Genomic DNA, 27,201 nt, shown 5'->3' on the forward strand with positions numbered 1-27,201 from the left:
CCCCCTCCTTCCCCCCCCCCCCCCCCGCCCTCTGGTCACTGGTCATTCCGGAAGGTTGTTTCAGAAGGTCATTCAGCCGCCCAGTCTAATTAGCATATTAGCTCTTTGTTATATGGGATAATAATTTTCTTTGGAAGTAAAAGAAAATGGACAATGTTGAACATGTAACTCTTAACCAGACCCTTGGCAGCAGTACTCCATGTGGAAGGGTGCAGAGCAGAGGTGCCTCGCAAAGTCTCGAGCACCAGTGGGCAGTGTTGCCTCCTAATGGTCCTGTTGTCTCAGTGGTGCAACGGCAGAGTCACCGTGCGTATTATATTCTGTGTAACGTGTTGATAGGCATGTGGCTTCTATTTCTTCTGAGAATCTGGGTTCAAGATGCCAGCTTCTGTAAGGAGTAAGTTCTGTAGGACCCATTGACCCAGAAGTACCTGTGTCTGTATTTGTTGAGTGTTCATTGGCTTGAGAGGGTTGGGTTGTTGGGCTGGGGCCTGCTACATCAAAAGGCCATACTCTTAAAATCAATGTTTATATTTTTGCTTTGTTCTACTTACATCAAATCTGATTTTTTAAAAGTTTTCTCAGCCATTTTACTCAAGTATGTACAGACTTGCTAATGGAGACAGTGAGGAAAATTTTATTAAAAATCTGAACCTGGGAAAATATGAAGACTACATATGAGCATAATTTGCTGTTTGTGCACTTGGTCTTGTCATTTCATTACCATATATACTTTTGCATCATTTCTGAAAATACTAATATGATTTCACACTACTGCTATTCAACTGTTTCCCATCTTTTGAATGGTTTATTTTAAAGTCCATTGGTTGTTTGCCTTAGCGTGGGAATAAAATAATACTGTTTATTAAGTTCTACTATGTGTTAAAGACTTACAAATCTCCAGGAGCCCCCTTGGTTTTATTTCCCTTACAAAAAAGCTTCAGCATTTATTAAAATAACTGCTCAAGTACAAAAAAAGAAGGAAAAAAATCCTCCCAGATCCAATCACCTAAAATAACCACTGTTAAAATTGTATTGATCATTAATTAATACATCTTACGCATTAAAAACTACATACATGCATTTTATATGTACACATAAGTATATATGTTTATGTAATTTTATACTGTTTTACATAAATTTGATCATGGTGTTTGTTGGCTGTACCTGATTGTCACTCAATAATCTTTTCAATAAAAATTACATTATTTTGAGTAATTATGTATTTTTAAATACTAAATTGACATTTATATAGTTTCCAATTTTTTGCCATTTTAACATCTAGTGTTGTTTTAAATTTCCCTGCATACTTTGTGACAATAAGTATCAGAAGCATGGTGGCTAATGTTTATTAAACTCATTTTGTTCTCTCAGCCTCTTTGAGACAGAGATCCATTGTGTAGGCGAAGAAACAGAGGCTTTGGGATGTTATTTCACTTGACTCCTTCTCAGTGGTAGGAGCTGATGGAGCAGATTTGAACCAAGGCCCCACAAGCTGCTGCTGAAGGCCGATGCCCTCTTTGGCAGGCAGGGCTACAGCGGTCACTCTGCATTCACAGAGGGGCGGTGCTAGCAGCCAGCTGTGCTCTCTGCCCAGGACACAGCTCTCTGGAAGATACTTGGTACAGAATGGAAGGATGCATTCAGGCCACTGCTGTTTGCTCAGCTACCTTTAGAAGTCACACATTTTTCTAGAAGTCATTTGCAAATTTTGTAACACATACTAAAATGCATTTCACATTGTAAACAGTGTTAAAAAGACCAAACTATATGTCTGATATGTGTATATCTTTATATATGTATGGATGCGTTTTTATACATAGCAGCTGTTTGCTGAACACTTGTTGTATGCTTATACTTATTCATAAATACGTTTAATCCTCATCATGGTATAAGTAATATTTTCCCCATGTTTGGATAGTGAATTTGAGGCTTAGTGAGGTTAAGGAACTTGCCCAAGATTGGGGGAAGAAATGATGGAGCCATGACTTGATTTTCAACTGCTCTTACTCCAGAATTCATGCTTTTATCTGCTGTGTTGTTACTATAAACCTACATTACCATAAATATTTAATGAGCACTTACCTGGTGCCAGGCATCATGCTTAGTGCTTTATGTACAGCAACTCATTTAATTCTCCCAACAACACTGTGAGGTCCCATCATGCACACAGATGAGAATAGAGGCAGCTAGGGCTCCTTTGCCCAAGCCTTGGAGCCAGTGAAGGGGCTCGGTGGGAATCAGCTGTGAGATTCCAGAGCCCAGATTCTTAGCAACCACCCCAGCCCACCCCCCAGTGCTGAAAAGAACACTCTGATGGGTTAATACCAGTGTTGGAAAAGAAGACGAACCTGTAACGAATGCTCTTTAAAAGCAGCTTCCTTAGAGGGGAGGGGATGGACGCGGAGACTGGGGAGGAGCTACACAGCACTTCACCGGGATTTCAGATTGAAGACCAGCGCTTAAGTACAATTTTATTTAGAAACTAATGATTCACTGCAATAAGGAGGAATTAGACAAGGAGATGGGCTTGCAAGTCAACTTACTTAAGTCCCTCCCCTGTTCAAATGTATCAGAAGGCAAAGGAAATGTGAATGTTAGCCTTCCACCTTGTGGAATCCTGCAACATAATTTGCTTATGCTGTCTTCCTTATGTGGACTAAAACAGTCATCAGAGAACTCTTTATTCTTCTCCTGGGCCCAAACATGCTCAGGGCACCGGATAGTTACTCACAGTGTGAGTTCACACTTGCGTGGCACCCAGATGGCTCTGCTGAGAGGTGTGTGGCTGAGTGTGAAACAGGCTGGCCTTCAAGACCTGATTCCAGCCCTTACTGAGCTCATCATCGTCATCATCATCATCATCATCGCTATTGAAAGTTTCTGTCCAAAACCCTGCAGAGGTGTATGACCACCTTATTTTGAGAAGTAGTGTTTGAAGTAATGTGTTTTATGCTCTTAGGAGAAATTATATAAAATTGTGCTCGAGTGTGAGCACTTGAGGTGTTAGGTGACCAGCTGCTGGCCCCTGTGCAAAGACGAAAAACAACTCACTTGGGGACCCTCTTATCTAAGTTGTCTGTGAATCATAACCGAAAATAAAAAAAGTCCATCTTTTTAAGGTTTGATGTTGGGAGTATTAAATGTGTTGAATTTCATTTAAAAATATAAAATAAAAAGCATTTCATCTGTAATCATGTAAAAAAATCTCTATTCCCTACTTTTCTCTAAAGAATTTGAAGTCTTAAAAATGATTTCTGTGAAAATATTGAAATTTTCAGCTTTTTGCATATGGAACCCATAATATTTCTTCGTATTTTTAACATGATCATTTTAAACTACTAAAGAAATGAAATAACCCTGTCTTTGGGTTTGGGGGCAGTATTATAAAGGGAGATATTGCATTTAAGGAAGGAAATTGGATTTGAATTTATGTGGCCTTAATGTTTGTTTCATTGCTATTCTTTTCTATTTCAAACTTACTCTTTAAAATGAGCGATTTGAAGTCTGTGTCTAATATATAACTTAGCACCAAGAAATAATACCATCTTATATTTTAAAAGTGATGTTCTTCACAATTTCTTTATCATTTGCTTTATTCATTTTATTGACCCATTGACAAAGTAAGCCCCCATGTTATGACCGAATCAAGATTCGATTGTCTTGCCCACCTCGGATCAGCGATGGCACCAAGCTTCCAATCCCTCTTACCTCCAGCTCTTTCAGCATAGTAGTCTCTGTGGTAACATTTTGTTATTTGTGATTCCTTGTGAGTCATTTGGGGTGTTTTTCTTATCATTCTGCTGTTAGCCACTTTCCAGTGCTAGAATGTTTGTTGTAATGTCATTGATAAAGTATTGTTGAAAGTCTGTGTTCATAAACAGAGTGCAGGCAGTCCTTGACTTGCTCATTAAAGAGCTTATGAATGATTGATCCAGCTAAGTCGCCAGAAAAATGGGAAAAAACAACCCTGCCCCTCTCACACAGAATTCCCTTTCTCTTTTGGTTGCTACTGTCTGGGGTTTCATTTTCAAACCCGATTCCAGCAGGGCCTGCAAGCCTTTGTCAGTATCCACCAGAATTAGTAAAACGGAGGACACATTTCCCTGCCTCTTCTTCACTCGGCCACTCCCTCCCGAAACCACTGCTTTCCTGCACTGTGTCACCCTTACACACTGTGTGGGCTCCCTGTCCCCCAGCCTCTCCCTTGTGGTTAATAGTGAAAACAGCTCGCACTTATGGAGATCTTGCTGCACTGATCCTTTTACTTATAATTTCTCATTTCATTCTCACACAGCTCTTCTCAGCAGTTACTAGTGTTTCCCGCTTTATAGATGAGGAAGGAGAAACACGGAAAGGTTAAGTATGTCTCCCACGGTCCGTTAATAAGTGGCAGAGCTGGGGACTGAATGTCAGTCGTCTTCCCCCAGCGTTTGCCCTGTGGCAGATGTGATCAATTCATTAAACTCAACCGAGACGTTCTGTGGTACATGAATGTGACCTGGAGCTCATTCTGGCCTGAGTCCGGGAAGGCCTTGCCCAGGGGTTAAAAGCTGGCCCTGGAGGGAAGTAGGGCTTTGAGGAGTGAGCAGGGCAGAGGTTCACCTCAGTAAGACCAGGTGGCTCAAGTTGCAGGTGCCCTGGTGGCTTGTTGGATGTCAGGAAGACCATGAACTTATCCTACCTGCTCTCTTGTATTTCCCATCTCCCTTCTGATCCACAGCGGTACCCACTCTCGTTGTCTCATTCAAACTTTGCTTACTGCCACTGCTCTAGACTTTTTGAATTTACACAACCATGTTGATGGTCCACCACTGTCCTTTGCCTTCTTTCCTCAATGAATTACATATTGCCGCATTGGGTTTTTTTGTTTGTTTTCTTTCAATATTGTTTATGAGATTTATATTGATACTTTTAGTTCTAGCTCATTCACTTTCACTGCTGTATAGTATCCCTTTTCTGGATACATCTGTAGATATTTTATATTGCTGGAAAATTAGATTCCCTCCAATTTTTTGCTATTACAGTACTGAAACAGTGCTTCTACGCTTTTATCTCTCTCCTTATGTACATGTGCCCAAGGGTAAACCTAGGAGTGGACCTTCCGGGTCATGGATGAATGCATCTCAGCTTTATAAGATGATTACAGATTATTGCTCGAAGTGGCCATACTAAATTATTTTTCCACCAGCTGTGTCTGGGAAAGCACGAAGTACATATCTTCTTCTCTCCAATATTTTATAATCGTGAAATCTCAGTTGGAAGTATCACTATCATTTAGTGTTGACAAGAGTATCAACTAATCATCTTATAAAGGAACTTAAGTTGCACACAAAAAATGCATGTAAGAGAAATAATTGTCTTGATTGTGTAAACATGAATGGAGATAGGACAGCTTTTCCTTGAAGAAGAATTCTAAATAAAGTAGGAGAAATGGAGTAGAAAAATCAACATTTGAACAACAGAGTACTGCTGCAGGCAAGACCTACAGATAAAGCTAAAATTAATGGGCAGTACTTCCAGGACAAACAGGATACATACATGGCTGTGTCTATTTCCCCCAAATATTTACTAATTATTGGTGGTTTTAATGTATGGTTTTAATTTCCACGAGCTCTTTGCTACTCCCCCGCCAGGAGGTGGAGCTTAATTCCCTCCCTTGGGTGTGAGCGGGACTTGGTGACTCCTTTCTCATGAATGAGCAGGGGCAGGGAGGAAGAGTAAGTAACTTGGTGACTACTTTCTCATGAATGGAGTAGGAGAAGGGAAGAAGAGTAGCTTGGTGACTCCTTTCTCATGAATGGAGCAGGGGCAGGGAAGAAGAGTAGCTTGGCAGTGGAGAGACCTGCCAAGTGACCAAAGTCAACATCACCTGATAAATCATGTTGATGCCATACCCTGATGTGCTCCTATGTAAGGAAACTTCACTTCTGTGCTGTTTTCCCAAAATCTGTAAGCCTAGCCTAATCATGAGAAAACACTAAACAAACACAGATTGAAGGACATTCAACAAAATACCTGACAAGTACTTGGAGGGGGGCTTGGAAATATGTGAGAAATTGTTGCAGGTTGGAGGAGACGAAGGAGGCATGGTGAATAAATGTAATGAGCTATCCTGGGTTGGATCCTGGAACAGAAAAAAGATGTGACTGGAAACTGGTAAAATACAAATTATCTGCAGTTGCATTAATAGTGTTGTGCCCATGTCAGTTTCATAGTTTTGATGGGTGTGCCATGGTTAGTATGAAAATGTTCCCATGTAGGGAAGCTGGGGAAGGGTATGTAGAAACAGTACTGTCTTTGCCACTTTTGTGTAAGTCTGAAGTCATTTCAAAATAAAAAGTTTTTAAAAATCCAGTGAAGGATGTAGAACAAGTATGTTTGTTTATACGGTTCATGTGACTGGGGAAAATGTCAAAATAACTAAGTTCCTGTCTACAAATAAAACTTCCCTTTATTCCATGTAGACTCAGTACAGTGTGTGAGTTGTGTGCTTTTCTGTCGTTTTATTTTATTTTTTAGGTTGCTCATTTATTTGCAGTTCCAATAGGTCTTACCGTTTTAAAGTATTTCATTGCTATGTGCTGAAGAAATAAATGTCTCCTGGGGGTTCATGCCTTTTTATTTTTAAGTTTTATTTGCAGAATTGCTACGTGCTAAGCATTGTATTTCTAAGGTAAACAGTAGTGTTTTTATCATGAGGGATGCAAAAGGTGGTGCTCATTGCTTTTCTGTTCTAAGGATTTATGAGACACTTTCAGCAATAAAAACTGCTATCAGTAGACAGACTGGAAATCTCACTTATTTACGGATCTTGTTAGTTTGTCAGTTTGCTTTCACAGCACCTGGGTCATTCATACATATCATTCCTCACCTGGCATTGATATTTCAAAGCACCCACTCATGAACTCTCCCTCCTTCGGCCATTCGCTGGTTTCCCCTTTGTAACTGATATCTTGGGAGTCATCCCCAGGGCTTTGGGAGTAGAGTAGATGGTTTAAGAGTTTAACCTGTATACTCTGTACTATATTCTCATAATTAGTTTTTAGACACCAGTGTGCTGTTTTAAGGGCAAGGTACATATCCTTCCTCGCTTTATTCATTGATTCTCAAATATAACGGAAATGAGCAGTAGGAAGACGATGTAGACTCATGAAATGATTTCGGCCTAAAAGCACACTACTATTTAACCTGGCCTACAGTTATTTAGGCACTTTTTGTTGTCATTGTTGTTGTTTGCTTATTTGTTAAATTTTATATAATGCTAAAAATACATAGATTTAAAAATACTCTGTGTTCATAAACACTTGAAAACATATTTGTGTCTTTTTTTCTTTTAAATGTTTGACATTTCTTCTTTGGCAGCACACTGCATTTTTCCCTTCTTGGGTAATAATACTAAAGCTTGCCTTTTAGACTTCTGGTGGCTCCCTGGTCCTAAAAGTGTAAGCCCCTGTTCCTGACCTCAGCATGTGAGGTTGTTCAAGCTGCCCTCAGGAGGCCTCAGCTCATCCTCCAGCCTCCTCACTCCCCAGGTGGCGTGCCCTCCATAGTTCCTCCTGTCTCTGCACGTGGTTCCCTCTGCCCCGGTCCCCTGCCCACCCCTTGTCCAAAGGGCACATCTTTGCTCCTGGTCTGGACCTGTCAGATGGCAGCGCTGGGCCAGTGTGGGCTGGCGAAGACGCATGCTCCATTCTCCACATCATAGAATTCCTGCTGTTTATTTGGCTGTTTGGCTGTTCGTCTCTCTTCATTGAGACTCCATGAGAGAAGGACATTGGAGTGTACAAGACCACATGCTGTAGGCAACCTAAATATAAAATGTAGTCTTTGTGTAAAAGCTGCCCTCTACCTTTTCCTCCACCTCCTCCTACCAAGCACCATCCCATGGCTCCACCTGCGAACCTTAGCTAGGCGCGCCTGCCTGAGCTGCCTCTCCGTGCAAATACCCCCTCCCGCCCCCTATAGCTTTCATTTCACAGTGGTCTGTAATTTGTATTAATACGTGTATTCTTTAAAATGCCGTTGCTCCTGGAATAGTGAAGGCAGCAGCTGCTCATACATGAGCCTTTTTTAGTGTTTCAGCTCTGACTTGGGCCTTGACTTGTGGTCAGGAGAGGGCTTGGCTCAAGGTGGTGACATCAGTTGAACATTTGGGCCGGTAGGAACCATGGACGGGAGCTAACAAGATGCTGTGGTCTCCTCACGTAAGAAGCGGTACCCACTGTCTGTGGTACTGAGGAGGTGCTAAAGCCATGGCGGCACAGTCGTTGCTTAAAATCGTCCTGACCCTGCTCATCATCATTGCCATTGTGAGGGGTCCTAAGCGTGTGACCAGAGGGTACGTTATTTCCAGATGAACCTTAATCCCAAATACCATACAACCAAAAGAAAACTATAAATACATGTTCTTACCAAATTATGTTTAAGTTCAAGACTGCCGGACTGTGTGAAAGGGTCTGTGTGTGGTTCTTCCGAGCCTACATAACAGCAAGACGGCTAATAGTGGGAGAGCAGAGAATCCCTGGGCAGAGTTCAAAACAGAATAATTTAGGGTCCCCCTGAGGCCCGTGCAGTGGAAAAACATTCCCTGCACCATGCATATTTCATACTCATATTGTTTACCAATGCTAAGTTTAGAACGGCAGCACATTTCCTATCGGGAGATTTAACCCAAGGACCTTTGAGGCTAGCTTTTAATTTTAGGTGCTGATTTTTAAAAATCAAAAGGAAGTATAACCATTATAATATTTTTACTTATGAGAGTATGCTTCACTCTGAATTCTTCTTCTGTCAAGTATCACTTTAGCTGGTTATCCTATAAATGTCCTCCTAAAGTGAGTTCCCAGAATGGAATACAGTGGGGCCTTGACTTACGAGTTTAATTCGTTCCGAGACCGAGCTCGTTAAGGAGCTCGTTAACTCAAATTACTCTGTCAACTCAATGCAAAAAATCGGCCGAGAGACAGCTGGTATCTCAAAAAACTCGTTAGTCGGTTAGTCGGGACACTCGTAAGTCAAGGCCCCACTGTATTTGCTTGAGAAAGAATGGGAGTGAATCAGGTGGAAGCCATTTCCCCAAAAAGTGGCTCATGACTACCTCTCTTAAAGTGAATATTTGACTCATTAGTTATCCTTGTGTTAGCCCTGGCTTTGGATATGAGATTGTCATTTGTGAAGCTTATGAATATTTTTAAGGAGCTTATGACTGCTTTCATTTATTTTATTTTATTGTTTGCTTATCACTGTTTTTAAATTAACATCAAACGTTATTTTACCAATTGACCTCACACATCTTAAGACTACGCCTTGCACGCATTGTCAAATGTGAGGAAGAGTTAAATATTTGTTATTTGCACACGTTTAAATAGAAAGTAGGATATATAAAGCATCTTGGAAAGAAAATGTTTTAAGCCTAAAAATTGGTGCTTTAAAGATTTTCCTCGTAGATTCTGCTTTTCTGTGCCTTTGCAATTTTTAGTTCATTGAGACAGGAGGTCAAAGCTTTTAAGTCATTTGCTGTCTAGACAAATGAAAGCAGCAGGGACTTTGGGGGGGCGAGGGTTTGAAATACACTGTTTATCACACATAGGTGTGTGCTGAAAAGAAGCCTCTAAACAGTCATCGTGAAATATTTTTCCTTTTGTGTATATATGTCAGTCAAATTAGTGGCTCAATTCTAATATCGGTTTCAGGGTGTACTTGTGTCTCATGTGCAAATGATAGCTCTGAAATAAGGTGGGGCATGAAGTGACTTCACAGTGTGTTTCTAGAGAATCGAGTATCTAATGACACTGGATGCTTGGCCTCCAGGATGGTCATTGGGAACAGGGCTGAGAATTCATGGCTAAATTTTAATAGCGAAGTCAGTAGTTTTCAGCAGAGCATTGGTGGTAAATATTTAGAAATATTGACACGGGCTGGCTTCCTGGTGTAGTGTTTGCAGCTGTAGTTACTAGGAAGCTTGTCATTCAGTGACAGTCAGTCTGTCCTCTTTAGCGCCACAGCTCCCACAGAGTCCCTGCCTTTCAGAAAGGTAGGGTAGACTCTAGTTGGAGAGAGAAAAAGAAAACTGCCACCTGAATTTCATACTTAGTATTCTAAGGAGGAGAATAGATACTAGTTCTGCTTCTGAAAATGAATGAGAGACTTTTCTAAAGACCATTGGGCTGGCATCTTAACCTGTGCCTCAAACCCAGGGGAAGTCACAAGAGAAATCATTAACTGTGTCCTATTAAAACCCTTAAACCAGAGACCTGCGTGGTCTCATTGATTGAAATATCGCCTGTTTCTAACGCAGTGTTTATCCTCCTGCTCTCCCGGGGCGCCTCTGAGCAGATGCCCACATGTGCGCAGCCCTGCAGTTCTCTCAGTGACGAGGCCACAACGCAGAGTATTTTGAAGTTGGTGTGCTTTTTAAAAAGCCCACTTATTTAATTAAGCAAGGGAGGAGAATTTTCCAACTTATTCCCAGTGCTTTAGGATAGTAAGACATTCCCAGCAGTGACTGATTTTATATTTGAATAAACTAACTTATTAGATAAATCAAGTAACATCAAAACAAAAGATGTCTTTGAGGTAGTAAGTGATAATGTATTAATGCTAATTTTTCAGGAGGAGCATATACAGTCTGTATATGTAATATTGTATGTCTATTTTACTTATATGTAGATCTTTAAAAATTCTTCTTGGTGGCATGTGCCCATGTACATTCCTGTGTCATCCACCCTGTCACACTGCATTGAATCAGGGACATACCTGTTTGTGCTCTGTGCTAATTCATAAGCGTTTCCCCTGTCAGAATCTGGTAGGATTGCTATTGCTCCCAGTGGCATTTCATTCTAAGCACAGTAAAATCTCTTGTACTTGGCACTTGGGTTAGAATGAAAATTGTACATGAGCAGGGTGGAGGGATAATGGTTACAGAGGAAAGTCTTTGCAGAAAACTTTCATTTAAATTTAAAGTAAAACAAACCTTTTTTAAGCACGGATTTTCTAAAAATAAATGAACCATTAGTGGTAGGAGTTATATTATTTTTGGTGTGCTGGAAGGCATTTTGTATTCCGAGTAATTTCAGATATTGAAAACCCAATTTTGCCAAACCACACTGTCATGGTAAAATACTGATGTACTGTGCATGAGCCCAGGAGTCTGCCTTCCCCTCACTCGTCACGAAGGGGAAGGATGTAAGGAATGCTGGGGTGGGGGCTCCGGCCCCTGGAAGCGACCTCCCTGCCATTACCTGCCCTGCCAGCTCCCCAGGGTGAATGGGAGCAGTGTAGCTTGAAGGTGCCTCGGTCGGTGTGGTCTCTGTTCTGTTCTTCGCAGGCGTCATAGATCTGCTTACAAAAGAAGAATGGAGTCGGTGTCCTGCTGACTCAATTGTCCTCCAGAGGAGTGTTAGTTACACAGCTTCTTTGTTAACGAGGCTGGAAGTTTAAACCACTGTTGAACTTCTTTTATTAACGTGTTGTAAGATAGCTATACATATGGATGCCTAATGTCTGCAGGGCGGGAATATTTCTCCATAATTTACATATAAAAGTTACGCGTGTGTGTAACAGCAATATAGAATTATATCTCTTTACTGCTCCTCTGTTGCACTGAGTCTAGTCAGCTCTGAAATTCTGATGACACGTGAGCACTGAGAAAGCCACCGTTTTTATGTTTCTCTTGGAATTGCCTTGATCAGCCGGGTGAACAGCAGAGATGCCTTTCGTGCCTTTGCTGCCTGAACGGTGCTCTCTGAACACCCATCCGAGTCGCTTTCTCAACCAGAACGTGGAATTTTAAGGGAGGACAAGAAGGAATTTATAGGTCGTGCAGAGAATTTTAAAAATTTCAAAGTAACCATTCGTTTTTTATGAAGAAAGATTTGCATAAAATTACTTCAGTATTTTTTCAATTGAATCTAATGATTTTTTAAAAGTTAAGTCTTTTTTCTGTGTTTAATTTCATGGTTTTATATCTAGTTATTGACCAATTCTTTTCCTCTAAAAAAGCACAAAAAGCATATTTCCTCTCAAATGATTTTGTCTGATTGAGCCTTTGTTTCGTATTGGTGCACAGTGGGTATTGGAGAGCGCATCTCCACGTGGGGCCCACACTCCCCTCCCAGGGCTCCCAGGGCTGTTGGCACCTTCAGAGACAGTGAGGTTCTCTCTGGCCCCCACCGGCGCTTTCCAGGGAGACGTTGGTGTGGGGTCAGTCCCATCTTGGGGGAGCTCTGCACACTCATCACTGTGCACTGGGCCGGAATCACCCTCCTCCCTGAGGAGGGGGCCGTGCAGGGAGGCTGTGCTGGGACCCGCGCTCTAACTGGCCGCATGCTCTTGCTGCGGGGCCAGACAGCTGATACTCCCGCCTGCAGGCCACGCGCTCTGTCTCAGCTGCTCTCCCTGTGGCCCGAGAGCAGCCACAGGCAGAGGGATGGCCGTGGCCGTGCGCCACTGAAACATTACAGGCACTGACATTTGAATTTCAAATATTTCTCATATATTGCAAAATAGTACTCTTTTGATTTTTTTTTTTTTGTCATTTAAAAATGTTTGGCCCAGCTGACAGCTTAAAGCAAAGCTTGTAGGATGGTTTTATGGCGTACAACTTTACTCACTTCTTAGGATAGATCAGATCTTATGGGTTCAACTTATGAGAGTAAAGTGTTCTAATAACAGTGGCCATGCTCTGAATTTTGGGTGTTATCTAGGAAAACTTCATTGCTGAGGGGTGTGGTTATGATTTCCAAATGGTTTTGACCAGGTGTTGGTCCGAACAGGTTCCTCTATAAATCCATGCTGTCTTCCTTTCGCAGGACCTGTCAGGCTCCATTGACGACCTCCCCACGGGAACGGAAGCAACCCTGAGCTCTGCAGTCAGTGCATCGGGCTCCACGAGCAGCCAAGGGGATCAGAGCAACCCGGCCCAGTCGCCTTTCTCTCCACACGCATCCCCCCATCTCTCCAGCATCCCCGGGGGCCCATCGCCTTCTCCCGTGGGCTCGCCTGTAGGAAGCAACCAGTCACGATCAGGCCCAATTTCTCCTGCAAGTATTCCAGGTATTCCCTTTCGAAATAACCATGCTTTTACTCTGAAGGAAAGACAGCTCATGTTCATCAAGAGCAATATACATCCCATTGTTTTGGGGTTTTGTTTTGTATTGTTGCTATTTAAAAATCTAGTGATGGGACCACGTATTAGGAGCATAACTTTGTGAATTATGACCAAAGCGTTCGAGAGTCCCAGTTCCTAAAGGTATTCAACTAATGAATATAAACACCCAATTAATAAAATCACCAATCACGCCGATATCTTCAGTTTGCCCATTTGCCTAAACTTATGCCAGGAAATTACTTCTTTTCTCTTAGCATATGTTTAGTAATGATTCTGTTAAATAAGATCTCTGTTGATTAGTGCCGCTAAGGGTGAGATTATTGACGAGTATTGGCCTTAGTTTTTAGGTCCTATTTAACTTATACTGTGGCAGTTATTTTCTAAAATAGATATAGTGTTTATACTTATCAGTGTCATAATTTGCCAGCATACACTCAAGGCCTTGTTACTGATACAAACATTACCTTCTAATTTTGACGTAAGACGTTTGTGTTCCGGTGAACTAACTCTTGACTCAGCTATTTCAGTGGTCCTACTATTTCTGTATCTTTTGCTTCCTGTATTGTGTGCTCAGGATTATTTATTTATTTGTTTGTCGTTTGCCTCATCCTCATCCTTCTTTCTTAGATTGAACTTCATTCATTCAGACCCACCAAGCAGTAAGCTTTCCTTTATCAGCAAAGTAGATGCCATTTTTTTCTGTGTAAATGTTGCTAACATGATGTAGACGGCTGCCAGAAAGCACTTTTTACTAACCTACCAGAATTGATATTGGACTGCAGATAAATTTTCTGATAGTTTATTCTATTATCTTGAAAGTATGGATGGAAGTTTTTACCCTTTTTACCATTTTATACCTTTTTTATGAATTATTTTTTAATCCTCACCCAAGAATAAATTTTACTGATTTTAGAGAGAGGGTAAGGGGGAGAGACAGAGAGAGAGATGTGAGAGAGAAACATCGATCGGTTGCTTCCTATACGTGCCCCCACCAGGTATCAAACCTGCAGTCTAGGTATGTACCCTGACCAGAATGGAATGGGCAACCTTATGATCTACAGGATGACGGTCCAACCAATTGAGCCACCCCACCAGGGCTACACCTTTTTTTTTTCTAATCTTTATTATGGGATGTGTTATGTGTGTATGAACGTATATATGCACATATGTAACATGCTAATTATGAAACATAACTATTGGATGAATGTTTGTGAGCCCACTCTGCAGTTTTAGGATTGGAGTGTTTATTGTCGATGGCACATCTGCATGTGTGTTCCTGCATTATCTCCAGCCCTGTGCATCTCCCTGCCTTGGATGTTCTCTGTGTATTTTTAATCATTCTCTTCGGTTTGGGGGATTTTAAAGAATTTTATTACAAACTTCTATAGAGTATATATTGTTAGTTTTATTTAATTTTGAGCTTTATAGAATTGTATTGTATTTAGAATGACTATATAACATATCATCCAAGCTGAGAGACACACTTTGGAGCAGGTAAGCGTTGCTATTAATAATTGCAGGAGGACAACGGGCATAAACCAGGGAGATCCGAGCAAGTCAGGACATACGGTCACCCATGCCGCACATGGTCGTCTACAGTGGCTGTTTTGACTACATTATGTTTCTAAGAATCATCCATATTTTGGATATAGATATAATTTTAATACATTTTGATTGAGGCAGTTTGATGTCACCTTTCTTTCAAAAATATTTGTCCTCATGGTAATTGAAACCTGGGCTTGTCTGCTTTTAACATTTTAAAGCTGTGATTACTCTCTATTTCAGAATTCCTTAGGCAGATTTTGGTACTGAGATGGTTTTTGAGGAATCACCTACCTAAACATTGGAAAGTTCTATGTAAATTACTGTATTTGTCAAAAGAGGAACTCACTCCTCCTTTTTGAATTGGGTCAAAGGACTTTTCCTAATCCTAAATGAAGACATTTCTGAGGTAAAGACATTACAGTTTTTCATTTAAAATCCCTGACATGGGTAGTTCACAGTCTGATAGTTTTATCCATAGGTTTATCATTCCAGACGGGGATTTTGAAACTGTAAAATTTCCCTGTTTGAATTTTGATGCGCTATAGAACACATGCCCCAACACGAGAACTCACTGGGACCTGTGCTGCTACATGTTGTAGAGGAGGTGGCTCAGCAGGGGGGGGAGTTGGTCGGAGTCCGCTGCTCGGTTGTGTCGTGTGCAGGATCCAGGCTGGTCGGTGGGCTGCGCTTCCATCGCGGACGAGGCTGCTCCTCATCACCGCAGGGCAGCACCTACCGAGCTCATTCTCTCGCTAACTTCTTGGGAAAGCAGGTTTTCAATAGAGAGCATCCAGCCTCCTTGGATATGCTTAAAGTGTATAGTTTGTATTTTAAACTTGTGTTGGGAAGCTAACTGCTCAGGGCCTACATTGTCATTTGTTTCTGAGTCTGTACCAATGAAATAAAAATGTCAGGGAGGCCCTGGCTGGTTTGGCTTAGTGGATAGAGCGTCAGCCTGGGGACTGAAGGGTCCCGGGTTCGATTCTGGTCAGGGTACATGCCCAGGTTTCAGGCTCGATCCCCGGTGGGGGGTGTGCAGGAAGCAGCCAATGAATGATTCTCTCTCTCCCTCTCCCTTCCTCTCTGAAATTAATAAAAATATATTTTAAAAAAAAAAAAAAGGTCAGGGAGCAATCGCCTGGTTTCCCACCCAGGGCAAGATGTGCAAACTGCTGCTTTGGGAACATCTGTTTGGAATTTCCCTGTATTTTTCTGTATGTAGCCTTTTGCTTTCTTTTCTCCCCCTTCCTTCCTCTCATTCCCAGAACTAACTTGTGTTTTCTGACCTCACTTCTCTCCCATTACCTCCCACCATATCTTGCTGCTGCCTCTCCATGTGTCACAGATTGGCTCTCTCAATCATTGTCTCCATGCAGTCATTGTTAAAATGCGCAGCTGTTGTGTAGCTGATAGCTGGGGTGAGGGAAAGCCAAAATGTTGTGGGGGTTCTTCCTCGTGTTGCTTTCCCAGGGTTTGCTGAAAAAGAGCATCATTTTCCTCCATCTCTGCCCTGGTAAATGAGATTGACAGCTAAGGAGAAGTATCAGAGGCTAGATAAACAAAGCCCAGGAAAGCATCCCAAGTGGCTGAATCTGTTTCTTGCCTGTTAAACCGTCCCTCCGCCCACTGCAAATGTGCCCTCCTATCATGCCGCCTCACAACACTGAGTGTCATGGGAACAACCGCTGTGACACACTGGCACCGCTCGCCTGGCACGTCCCTCACTCAGCGGGGCTTTCCTTCCTGCCTTCTTTGCAGAGCAGGATGGAGATTGGCTGTGGTGAGTGGCCACATGGATGTCTCCTTTTGTTTGCACGCTGCTGGGCTCCAGCATTGCAGCGCCTGTAGTTAGAAGGTAGGGAACGCAGCCCTGGGTGTTCAATGTAAACAAGCATTTGAGGATACAGTCCCCCCAGGCCATTGTCAGTCTTCCTCTTTTCACTTGTTGTTTGCATTTCTCCCTCCTTTATACCAGTGTATTTCTATTTAGAGAAAGAAATGAAACGTGTCTCTCTTTTTAATTGGTAATGTGCACGTAGATACAAACACATTTAAATCAAGCAAATCCAAACTCGATGCAGTTGCTTCTGAAATGTATGATAGTAACCCTTTTTTCCCTTCTAAGAAATCACCCCATCACTCTATGCTGATGCCGCTTCCTGGGTGACACCCTCCAGTGCTTGTCTTTGGTTAAGGAGGACAAACTGTTGGGGCGTGACTGTCTCGTGTGGGTCTCCTCGGGGCCTGATGGTCCTCGCACAGCAGAAGCTGACGCAGCACCGCGTGGCAGGATTTAGTGCATGTTCATCTCACTGGTCTCGCTGCCGGAGCCAGCCATTCCAGTTTACTAACAAAGCAAAAATGTAAATAAGCCAAAATGTTTTATTTTATTGGCCAAAGGCTTGTGTCAGCTTTTCCTCATGTGCTGTAAGCAGCCACCGTGTTGAAATATTAAGAAGGGTGAACATAATGGGAGGGGAGGCGGGGCAGGCGGACGTTAACTGTTCAGAGCCTGATAAACATTTCCGTCTGTGAAACCTTTCAGTGTTTAAACTGCTGAGCACAGTGCATCACAGTCCTTCAGATGCAGGATAATAACGAATCCCTGAATAGGTTCCCATCTTTATTTTAGCGTTTGTGCCAAGTCCAGGTTTAGGTGGTGCTGTCACTCTCACCTGAGAGCAGGACTGCTGCCCGTAGTAGATTAGGACCAAAGATACGGAGTCAGGTATTCACATCAGTGTCACGACAGAAGCCATTGCTTCCTGGCCATGCTTTTTCTTGCACAGCCCTCGGTGTTTATGATGAGAAGACTCAGCAGGGACAACATCTTCCTACCCGCCACAGACAAAAATAAAGTTCCAGCGAAGGAAACTCCCCTTTTTAAGTTTATGTGCTCTGCTGTTTGAGGCCTTGCCTCCCCTCTCCCCTTCCCACACTGGCCGAGGGTCAGGACCTGAGAGATTAGGGGAGAGAAGTTCAGGGGCTGATCGTGTTCTGTTCATCCTCCTTCTCCAGGAGCCCTCCTGCCCTCCCTGTCCCGGCAGCTGCAGCGTGTCCCCGTGATCACCCCTGCACACCTGCCTCCCCCCGGGCGCAGCATCTGGGGCTCCGGCCCCTCACTTATGCAGACTCATCCCTGGCGAGTTACTTAGCTGTTGTCCTAAAAGGGGCACAGGTTCTGAGCGCCTGTGGAAATGGCTTTGCCAGAGGCGGTCCTCCCCCTCAGGAAGCACCGGTCACTCCATACTGAGCCGGATTCTCTGAAGCGTTGTCAGGTCAGTCCTGGGTGAGCCAGGCCTCCAGTGTCCAACCAGCCGCAAGGAAGTCCCGCCCTTGGGGAGATCTAGGACCCCAAAGAGCGAGTCCAAAAAGGCGGCACCCATTAGATGCAATATGGGCAGCGGTCCTTGGGCAACTTTAGGGCGCATTGAGAATGTCCTGCGTGTTGCTCCCCAGCCCTGCCCGCTCAGCAGCTGAGAGCGGAGTTGTTTCGGTGGGAGCTGCTGTAACTGCACAAACGACAAGAAATTCTGGTCAGAAAACAGATTTTCATGCTTAATTTGACATTCAGACAAGCAGATTTGGAAGGATGTTATAATGGGAAAGAGAAAAATGAATTGCAGCTAGGAGCTAGTCATAGGCTGGAGTGAGCAGGAAGGAGTTTAGAGAGGAAATGGTGGTTCCTGGTCTAATTTGTCGAGATTAGTGCCTATGAAATGAACACCGGAGGGTACAAACCAGGGTTTCTCTCCTTTTAATCTATCTGCCTGGATATTTTGAACTCTTAGGATCAAGCCTTATCCATCCTACATAACTGAATTTTCCACTTTTTAATTTATTGTTGCTTAATCAAATTCAAGGTAAAATTATGAGGTTTTTTCTCTGTGTAAGTGCTTCTGACCTAGTTTCCAGCAGTGATAGTACTAGTAGGATCTAAGGTGGCTTTGCACATAATGACACCTTTTTTATCAGAAAGCCTGCAGTCACCCGCCCTGATAATCTTACTTTAAAACCTGCATCACGGGCTCTTTTTTGGCTTCTCGTGAAGTAGAAATCCTGCAACAGCTTGTTGTAAGGAAGATGCATGCTGCTTATTGGCAAGCTGAGCAGGAAAAAAACTCTCAAACACAAAATGCCATTGATACATCCGTGTTTTTAATCCGAGGCAGCCAGAAAACATCACTTCAGCAGTTCTACCAACCAGAGAACTTCAGCCAGTATTTTTCTTCCCTTAGAAAGTAAAATATTTGTGTGTTATAGAAAACAGGAATTGCAGATCTTTTCCACATGGTGCCTCGCAGCACCTAAGAAAGCAATGGTGTGTTTGGCCTTTAGGGAGATGCCCTGCAGCTCCGTGTGGTTTAGGACCAGTTATTAGCGCCTCCCCCTAAAGTCCAGGCCAGGATCCGGGTTGTAGAAACTCAGTCCTGTGGCGATGAATGTTCTGCGGATTCTACGGGGCAGGTTCCTTGCGTTTGAAGCAGCTGCTCTTCCCTTTGGAGGTGCCTCCTGGCCCAAGCCAGGTTTTTCTGATCGTTGGGGGATGAGCATTTCTTCCGTTTTTCAAAAGCAGAAATCTTTTCGGTTCTCCCACTTCAACAAATTTCAAATGAAGCCTTTTCTGCTTCTCCTTCCCCCACATTCAGGAATCAGAGATCATTGGGATTTTCTCCTAATGCCCATTCCCAGTGGCTTTGCTACTCTCTTAGTTAAAACTGAGTTACGCAGATCAGTTTACGCTCCCTCTCATTTCGTTCCCTTTATTTGGTCTTTTGCCCATGAACATACAGGGTCTGTGTTGCCGAGGCTACATTCTGTGCCTTATAAGACAAGCAGTGACGGATGTGTTTCTTGGTCACCCCAGCAGACCAGGCCCACTTCCCCTTTCTTTTTCTACGCTGTTCACTGAGGAAGCATTTCAGATGCCCTGCTTACTGTTTGTTTTCATTTCTTGAGCTGAGTGGACTGCCGCTACTCTGAACTTGAGATGAACTGAACAGGGTGGCTCTCGACTCAGCCATGGGATGCCGCTGTTGCAATGCTATGGCGTTGACCTGCTGTATGTATGTCTTTAGTGCGAAGGAGTCGTCGGGATTGATGGGTACAAAAGCTTGTTGAACAGATTTCAGCATAGAAGTAAAAGTTTCCAAAATCATTGGGAAAATGGTGATAAAATAAATAGTACTTACAGTCAAGATGTTTCCACTGTTGATTTCAGGAACTTTCGATCTGTGTTAGGATATTCCTAAAGGGAGTAAGCAGCAGTGGTGAACGGAACAAAACCCTTACAGAGAGTGTTGTTACTGCCCTGTGTTCTGATAACCCCGGTGCCAGGATTATGATGATGTGTTGATTGATTATAGCCGTTAAGTCTCTTACTAATCAGTTTCATCACTTAGTTTCAGTTCACACACTTGCACCTTTGATTTCTCTTCCATAACAGGGTGATATGGGTTGTCATTGACTAATGAAGAACAGAATTGGTTTCGGCATGAGACAAACGGAATGCCGACACGAATCCTAAAATGCATTAATCTTTAATAATCCACATCTGCATGTTTATAAATTATATAACTGGGGATGTTAATGTTGATATTCTCCCTTCTAAACAGAAAGTGACATAGGAGTTTGTACTTGCAAACTATATTAAATGCATATAGCTGAATGCCAAGAGTGACCTTGCCAAGGGTGCCAAATGTATTAATTCACTGGATTAATACATTTGGCATTTTTTGAAAAGCAGCATGTTGCCCATTTGCTATCGGATAAATGAGGTGATTTCCTGAGGAAGGCAAACTAACTCAAATTGCCCACTTTGTTCCTTTCTGAACTTATTGTTCTCTTTCACTAATTCAGCAGGTACTGAATGCATCTGTGCTGCATGCATGTTCCTGGGAACTGGGGGAAACACACTAAACATAAGTGGCAAAGGGTGCTGTCCTCGGGGAGCTTGCATTCTCATGAGAAAGACAGGAAATAAGCATATAATTTACTGTCAGGTTTTATTGGGGGGTGGTGAGGGAGAATCAGGTTGCTTCTTTAGTTAGCAGTGATTAGGGCAGGTGTCTTTTAAAAATTGATATTTGTAATCTTTTTTGTTAATCCTCACCCGAGGATTTTTTCCCCCCTTGATTTTTAGAGAGCGTGGAAGGGAGGGGAGAGACAGAGAGAGAAACATCGATGTGAGAGAGACATACTAATTGGTTGCCTCCCGCACATGCCCCAGTTGGGGCGGGGGATCAAGCCTTCAACCGAGATATATGCCCTTGACCGGGTTCAAACTCGTGGCCCTTCAGTCCACAGTCCAACACTCTAACCACTGAGCAAAACCGGCGAGGGCAGAAATTGATATTTGAACTATGGTTTCAGTGAATGAAGGCCAAAAGCATGCCAGAACCCGTGGCCCTTCAGTCCACGGTCCAACACTCTAACCACTGATATTTGAACTATGGTTTCAGTGAATGAAGGCCAAAAGCATGCCATGTGAACGTCTGGCAGAGCAAAGAACAAGTACCAAGGCCTGAATGAGTAATGTGGTTGGTATGTGGGCAGGGGACACCCAGGATGTCACTGGGGCTGAAGTGTGGTGGGGAGGGGGAGATGGGGACACATCACTAGGCAGTTAGATTAGAGGCGACCAAAGCCAGCTTCTTTAGGCCCTCGTGCGTGATGATTAGGAGTCAGTGTTTATTTTACGTGTGATGGGGCGCCACTGGGAGGTAGAAGGCAGGGAAGGGATGGTCCAGTTTAGGCTTTAAAAGGACATTCTGGCTGCTGAGTGCAGAGTATACACTCAGGAGCCAGAGAGGAAGCAGGGAGAGTGGCTGGGAGGCTCCTGCAGTCCCTAGGGGAGGGAGGGCTGGGCGTGGCTACATGTGTGAGTAGCGGTAGTGGCAGAAAGTTTTTGGTTCAAGAAATTGGTAAATGGTTGGTCTGTACAGTGGAAGACAAAGGAAGGAGCAAGTTTGGGAAGGGGGGATCCAGAATATGGTTTTGAACATGTTACATTGAGATGCCTGTCGTACATTTGAAGGGAGATTTGAATAGGCAGCGGGGTCTGGACTCGGGATGTGTAGGCTGGAGAAGTAGATCTGTGAGTCATTAGAGTTCCCGAGGGGATCACCTAGGGCACCCAGCCTGTTTCACAGTCACCTGGAGGGCTTGGGACAGCCCAGGTGGCTGGGCCCCAAACCTAGTTTCTGATTCAGTGGGTTTGGGGTGGAGCTGGAGAATTTGCATTTGCAGCAAGTTTCTGGAAGCTAGAAAGAAGCCTCTGGTCTGGGAACTCCTGACCTAGGGAATGAGTGAGGTCAGGCTTCTCAGTGCTGGCTACACAGAACGTCCTGGGGAAAGGCTGGAGCTGGGCTAGCCCGGGGATGCTGACCACCTGGTCTGACCGGGAGGGACACTGCGCCATCCTCTTCACAGCTCTCTCTCCAGGTTAACATTATAGCCAAGGTCAGAAGCAGGAGAATTCTGAGGGCTGCGCCCTCGGACCCCAGAGACATAGAGACCATGGGCAGCAAGTGGTGTGTGGGTTCTAGAAGCCATGCGAAGAAGAGGTTTCTAGGTTTGGAGAGACACTGTGTCCAGTACTGCCTCACACTGCCCTCCTGCCCTGAGGGCGTGTTTCAAAGGAAGTTAATATTCCCAGTTATAATCATGTGTTAGTTCATAGAAGAGTTTAGGGACAAACAGCTTTTTTTTCTTTTCTTTTTTTTTTTTTTTTGACTTTCTATAAATAAGTTGTGATTCAGTTGAAATCATAATGTCATAATGTCACAGGAAAAAAATTTCTGTGATAAAATAACTTTCACAGTCTCGGGCCTAACTCGGTTAGTAATAGAATCCCCTATTTTCACCATTATTTCTTTCAGTTCATTTCACACAAAATCTAAGAATCATATTAAATTCTACTTGAAAAAAGGCAAGAATGTTCTTAGAGATCTGAACCTCGTGTGTAGTTTTTCTATGTTGTATCATTGCTTTCATTAGAAGTGGACAAGGGCACGTGTTCAGTATTCCGTTTCAACACTGCCGCCCATCCCCCGTGTCAGATCTCCACTCCTACATCCAATCCCCGCTGCCTGAAACATCTGCCCGCCCCTCCCAGCCTGGCAAACTCCCACTTAGTTCTCAAGACCAAACTCCACTGTCTTTCCCATGATCCCTCCCTGTCCCAGAGAGCCCAGCTGTCCCCCGTGGTTCAGTACCCAGCCCGGGAGACGCTGCGGGCAGCGAGTATGTTTCCTTTTCATGCCCAGGGCCAAGAACAGTACCTGGCAAGTAAGTGGTGCTCAATGAATGTTGGCCAAATTGAAGAGCTCACAGTTCTCTTGGAATACACCAGAATTCAAGAAAAGGGAGTTCTAACATTGATTATTTCTATAACCTTTCCTCCTGGGGGCTCTGCCGTCATGCTTCACAATTTATGGGGTCACTCCATTTCCCTCCCCCTCAAAGGAGATTTCACTGTGAGTTACTTTACTTCCTTTCCCTTAAAACCAGGACCTGAAATCATGGTCCTGCGATCTGTCCATCTAACCAGGTACCTTCGTATGTAATCCCACCCTGATTCCCATCCTTCACACACAGAAACTGCCACACAAATGTTGTCACAAAATTCTGTAATTATTTACTATCCAAAATTTTCATGACCTCATTATTTTTAAAAATGTCTATTATTAATAAGTAACTCTATCTTCAGAGAAAATGGTCACTTGAGAACAGATTGACTGGAGAGTTTTGTCATCACCCAGCTAACGTTCCCACTTTCCAAGTCGCCGGTGTCAGCATTGGCTGGATGGAGGGGCATTGAATCTTAGCCAGGACTGGACTCTGGATTAGAGCAGCACATGAATAACTAGTGGCCCGGTGCACGGATTCATGCACATTGAAAGGAAATTAATTAGAAGAAATATCTTAATACCGCTATTCGCCCTTTCTCTATAGTAGAAGTGTCAGAGATGAAAGAAAATTAGTAAAATATATATGGAAATAATATATAAATTGATTAATAAACAATAACATGATATAACAACAAAGACATGATATAAAACAACAAAAACATAATATAAAAAAACATGATTTAAAAACAACATTGATAAAAACAATGACTGATAAATTGATTAAACTTATTCTAATATCTTCCTGTATACCACATTAAGAGTAAAAACACTGCCCTAGCTGGTTTTGCTCAGTGGATAGAGCATTGGCCTGTGGACTGAAGGGTCCCAGGTTCGATTCCAGTCAAGGGCACATGCTCAGGTTGCAGGCTCAATCCCCAGTAGGGGGCATGCAGGAGGCAGCCGATCAATGATTCTCTCTCATCACTGATGTTTCTATCTCTCTCCCTCTACCTTTCTCTCTGCAAGCAATAAAAATATTTTTTTTTAAAAGAGTTAAAACACTTGCAGAGTGCTTGACTAATTTCCCTTGTGATGAAGTATTTACAACTTTAACATCACACGCTCTTGGAACTGAAGAAAAAGCAACATATAACTGACCATGTCCAAAAACAGGTTCAGGTAGGAATATTCCCACTCTGTCTAGAGTTTGTCCTTGTGATTTATTAATAGTCATTGCAAATGCCGGCATCACGGGAAACTGTCTTCGAATTAATTTAAATGGGAGGCCAGTGTCAGACGGAGACAAATCAATTCTTGGAATCAGAACAACCTCTCCTTCTGCAGATCCTGTTAATACTTCAGCTTGGAGAAACACATGCGTGCGATTGGCGCCAGCGAGAGCTTTATATGTATTGCACATGCATGAGTCAACGTTTATTTTTAAATTGCCAGTGTGCGTCATATGTACCAGCCGGTCGCACAGTCGGTCACTTAGCCTTGTATATATATAGATAGGCTCCAGGTATTTGACAGTGACCAGTCGAAGATAAAAGCACCTGTTCATGAGAAAGATCCTTGCTGAACGTTTACTTAACATCTGAAATAAAAGAATTGATGGAGAATACTCGAGGCACGTCTGCACCCTGCACTCTCAGAGCCCCACTCAAGGCCCCGTAGGGCCGAGCTCAGCCCCTGCCCCTCCGCAGTCTGCGCCACGAGTGTCGCTTTGCCCAGCCAGGCCCTGTCCCTGCTGTACTTTTTCCTGAAGGGACACACCCCTGCGAGCATCGCCGCTGCCTCCCGCCTTGGCCGCCCCAGTGCCTTTAAGTAAAAGATAATACAGCAGTGTAAGAGTTGGCTGTGTCCTGAGAAGCTGGACACTCCGTGTGAAGCCTCAGGTGTGTGCCTCAATGCTGTAGCTTTCTGACTCTTACTTTTTAAAAGTTGTTTTATGCCAAGGATTTAGAAGTCTACAGTTTTATCACACACAAAAAGCGCTCAATATTTTGTATAATTATAAATGAGTAAATTTTTAAACCATTTAAAAAATAGCATATTATTTTAGCACCTAAATTGGCAATTCCATATCTAAACAGAAAATATAAAGAAACGATGTTGCCTATAATGCCAGTAGGCAAATTTGTTGGTCCCACATTTATATACACTGTCCTTATTTTCCTCAAATTGCATTATTTAATTCCCAAGCCGTGTATCTTCTCCTCCCTCCTCGCATCCAGAAGCAGCATCAACTGCCCGGACTGGCCGTGTGGCCGCCTCCAGTGGGAAAGCGAGGGCCCTGGGCCCCACAGCCACGCGGCACTTCTCTGCGTGTTTCCGTTGTAGATGCGAAATGACTCCAAGCGAGTGAGCATCAGTGTGTGGCATTTCATAGCTGCTCACACTCACAGTAAAGAGTTATCATGACATTGGGACCCAGAATGACAAGAGAGGAGGGAGGCGAGTGAAACTTCCATTAAAGGAAAGAACACGCCTTGGTTGAAAGAGGCCGGTCTCCACCAGGCGTGCGGAGCAGCGGTGAAGTGCAAGCAGGGAGCAGGCGGCGCCACATCTGATCTTCCTCCTGGGGGCCAGGTGGACAGATTGGCAACCCTGTTCGCAGCTTTTCCCCTCTCCCCTTTGTACCGTAAGAGCTGCTAATCGGATCCATGCTGCTGCGACTGCGGTTAGTTATTAGCAGAATAAAAGCAGATTTCTTCAAAAGAACGGGTGGGAAAACGACTATACAAAATTGCAAGGTTGTTAGAATCTTAAATGCACAGCAGTCGGCTTTTCCCCTTATTCTGAATTATACGATGAATACAGTCTTTCATCTGTCACTATGCCCATGTGTTCAGAAGGCAGCCAAATATTAAGCTCCTCAAACAAAAAAGGAATCTTAGAAAGAGGAAAAATATTGAGGAAGAATAAGAATAGGTTAGAGTGGGATAAAATTAGGTTTTGTTTTTATTAATTTGTCCTTGTGAGAGAAATATAAACTGCCTGCTCTCTGTGGAGTGCCCTCCCCCCGGCCCTCGCCTCAGAGCCGCGATCAGAGCGGGGTTCACCTGAAGCTGTGCCGAGCCTGCCGCCCTCCTAGATGGCAGGGCTGCGCCGACTCCCTGGCAGGCGGTGAGCTGCTCTGTCCAGCACACGTGCACTGCCGCCACCCACGGGCACGAGTCTGTGCGCCAAAGGCCGCCATGGCTCACCTGAGCTGTAAAGCTGTTGGAGATGGTGTGGATTTACTCACTGCAGCAGAGCTGCCAGGGGAGTAGAGAACGTAAGGTGATGGAGCTGGGAAGAGGGCGGTGGCCAGGTGGAGCCGCGTGCTTCAGGCCGTCCACCCCTGTAGGCGGGATGGAAGTCAGACCCAAGGCTTCCTTCCCTCCCTCCCAGGAGCGGTCCACACTTCGAACACGGTCTTTTCAAGCAGAGAACGCCGTATGTAAATGTTGTTGGACTCTGGTTTATCCTGACTCAAAGCTTGTGGTGACCTCAGTAGTGCATCCAAAACTGGTTTCCTTGAGTCCCTGACTCAGCTGTTGGAGCCTGAGTGAGAGCCTTTTCAGTTTCCTGCCTCGATTTCTCGGTAGAAAAGGGTCTACCCCAAAGGCCTCGAAGAGTTTTAGGGAATCCGACCATTACACTGACTTCCATATGAAATATTAGGTAGCTTTCGTTTATTTGATTAATAAAAGAGGGCAATTGGAAAAATGCTGGCTTGAATCCATTGGGCTAAATGAAATAATGATGTATTATAACTAGTTGGTCTTTGTAATAAAAACAAAAACAAAGTACTTGTAGTACAGGCCCTGTGAAGGCGTGATTCTTACATAGAGCGACCACATTCGCTTTTGTTTCTACTCATCTATCTGTGGTGGACTCTAGCAGGGAGGTTAACAAAGAGACTCCAAGCCCCGGACTGCAGCAGTGGGGGGGAGTCGAAAAGGTTAATCCGCAGGTGCAGGTGCGTGACTAGAGGGAAGATAGGTGCCTCCTGGATAGGTTCTGCCTCGTGCGGAGCATCGTGGGAATTTCCTCATTCTCGTGGTGGCTAGGCAGCATACGAGTCAGACACGCCTCTGCAGCCCTGGTTTATCGGTATTTTTAAGACCCAATGGCACATCAGCAAACCGCTATAAACATCAATTGGTTGCCTCCCATATGTGCCCTGACCAGGGATGGGGGAGTGTG

General features: G+C 43.7%; 1 protein-coding gene across 6 annotated transcripts in view; it reads left to right on the top strand.

The window, feature by feature from the left end:
- ARID1B (AT rich interactive domain 1B (SWI1-like)) overlaps positions 1-27,201 on the top strand; it is a 407,074-nt gene that overhangs the window by 299,191 nt on the left and 80,682 nt on the right. For all 6 annotated transcript variants that reach the window (XM_014545060.1, XM_014545058.1, XM_014545059.1 and 3 more), the window contains one exon: positions 12,813-13,056. In XM_014545060.1, coding sequence (XP_014400546.1) covers positions 12,813-13,056 — 244 coding nt within the window. The remainder of the gene's footprint in view (positions 1-12,812; positions 13,057-27,201) is intronic.

Source organism: Myotis brandtii, unplaced genomic scaffold, assembly GCF_000412655.1.
Source record: "Myotis brandtii unplaced genomic scaffold, ASM41265v1 scaffold395, whole genome shotgun sequence".
Taxonomy (NCBI): Eukaryota; Metazoa; Chordata; class Mammalia; order Chiroptera; family Vespertilionidae; genus Myotis; species Myotis brandtii.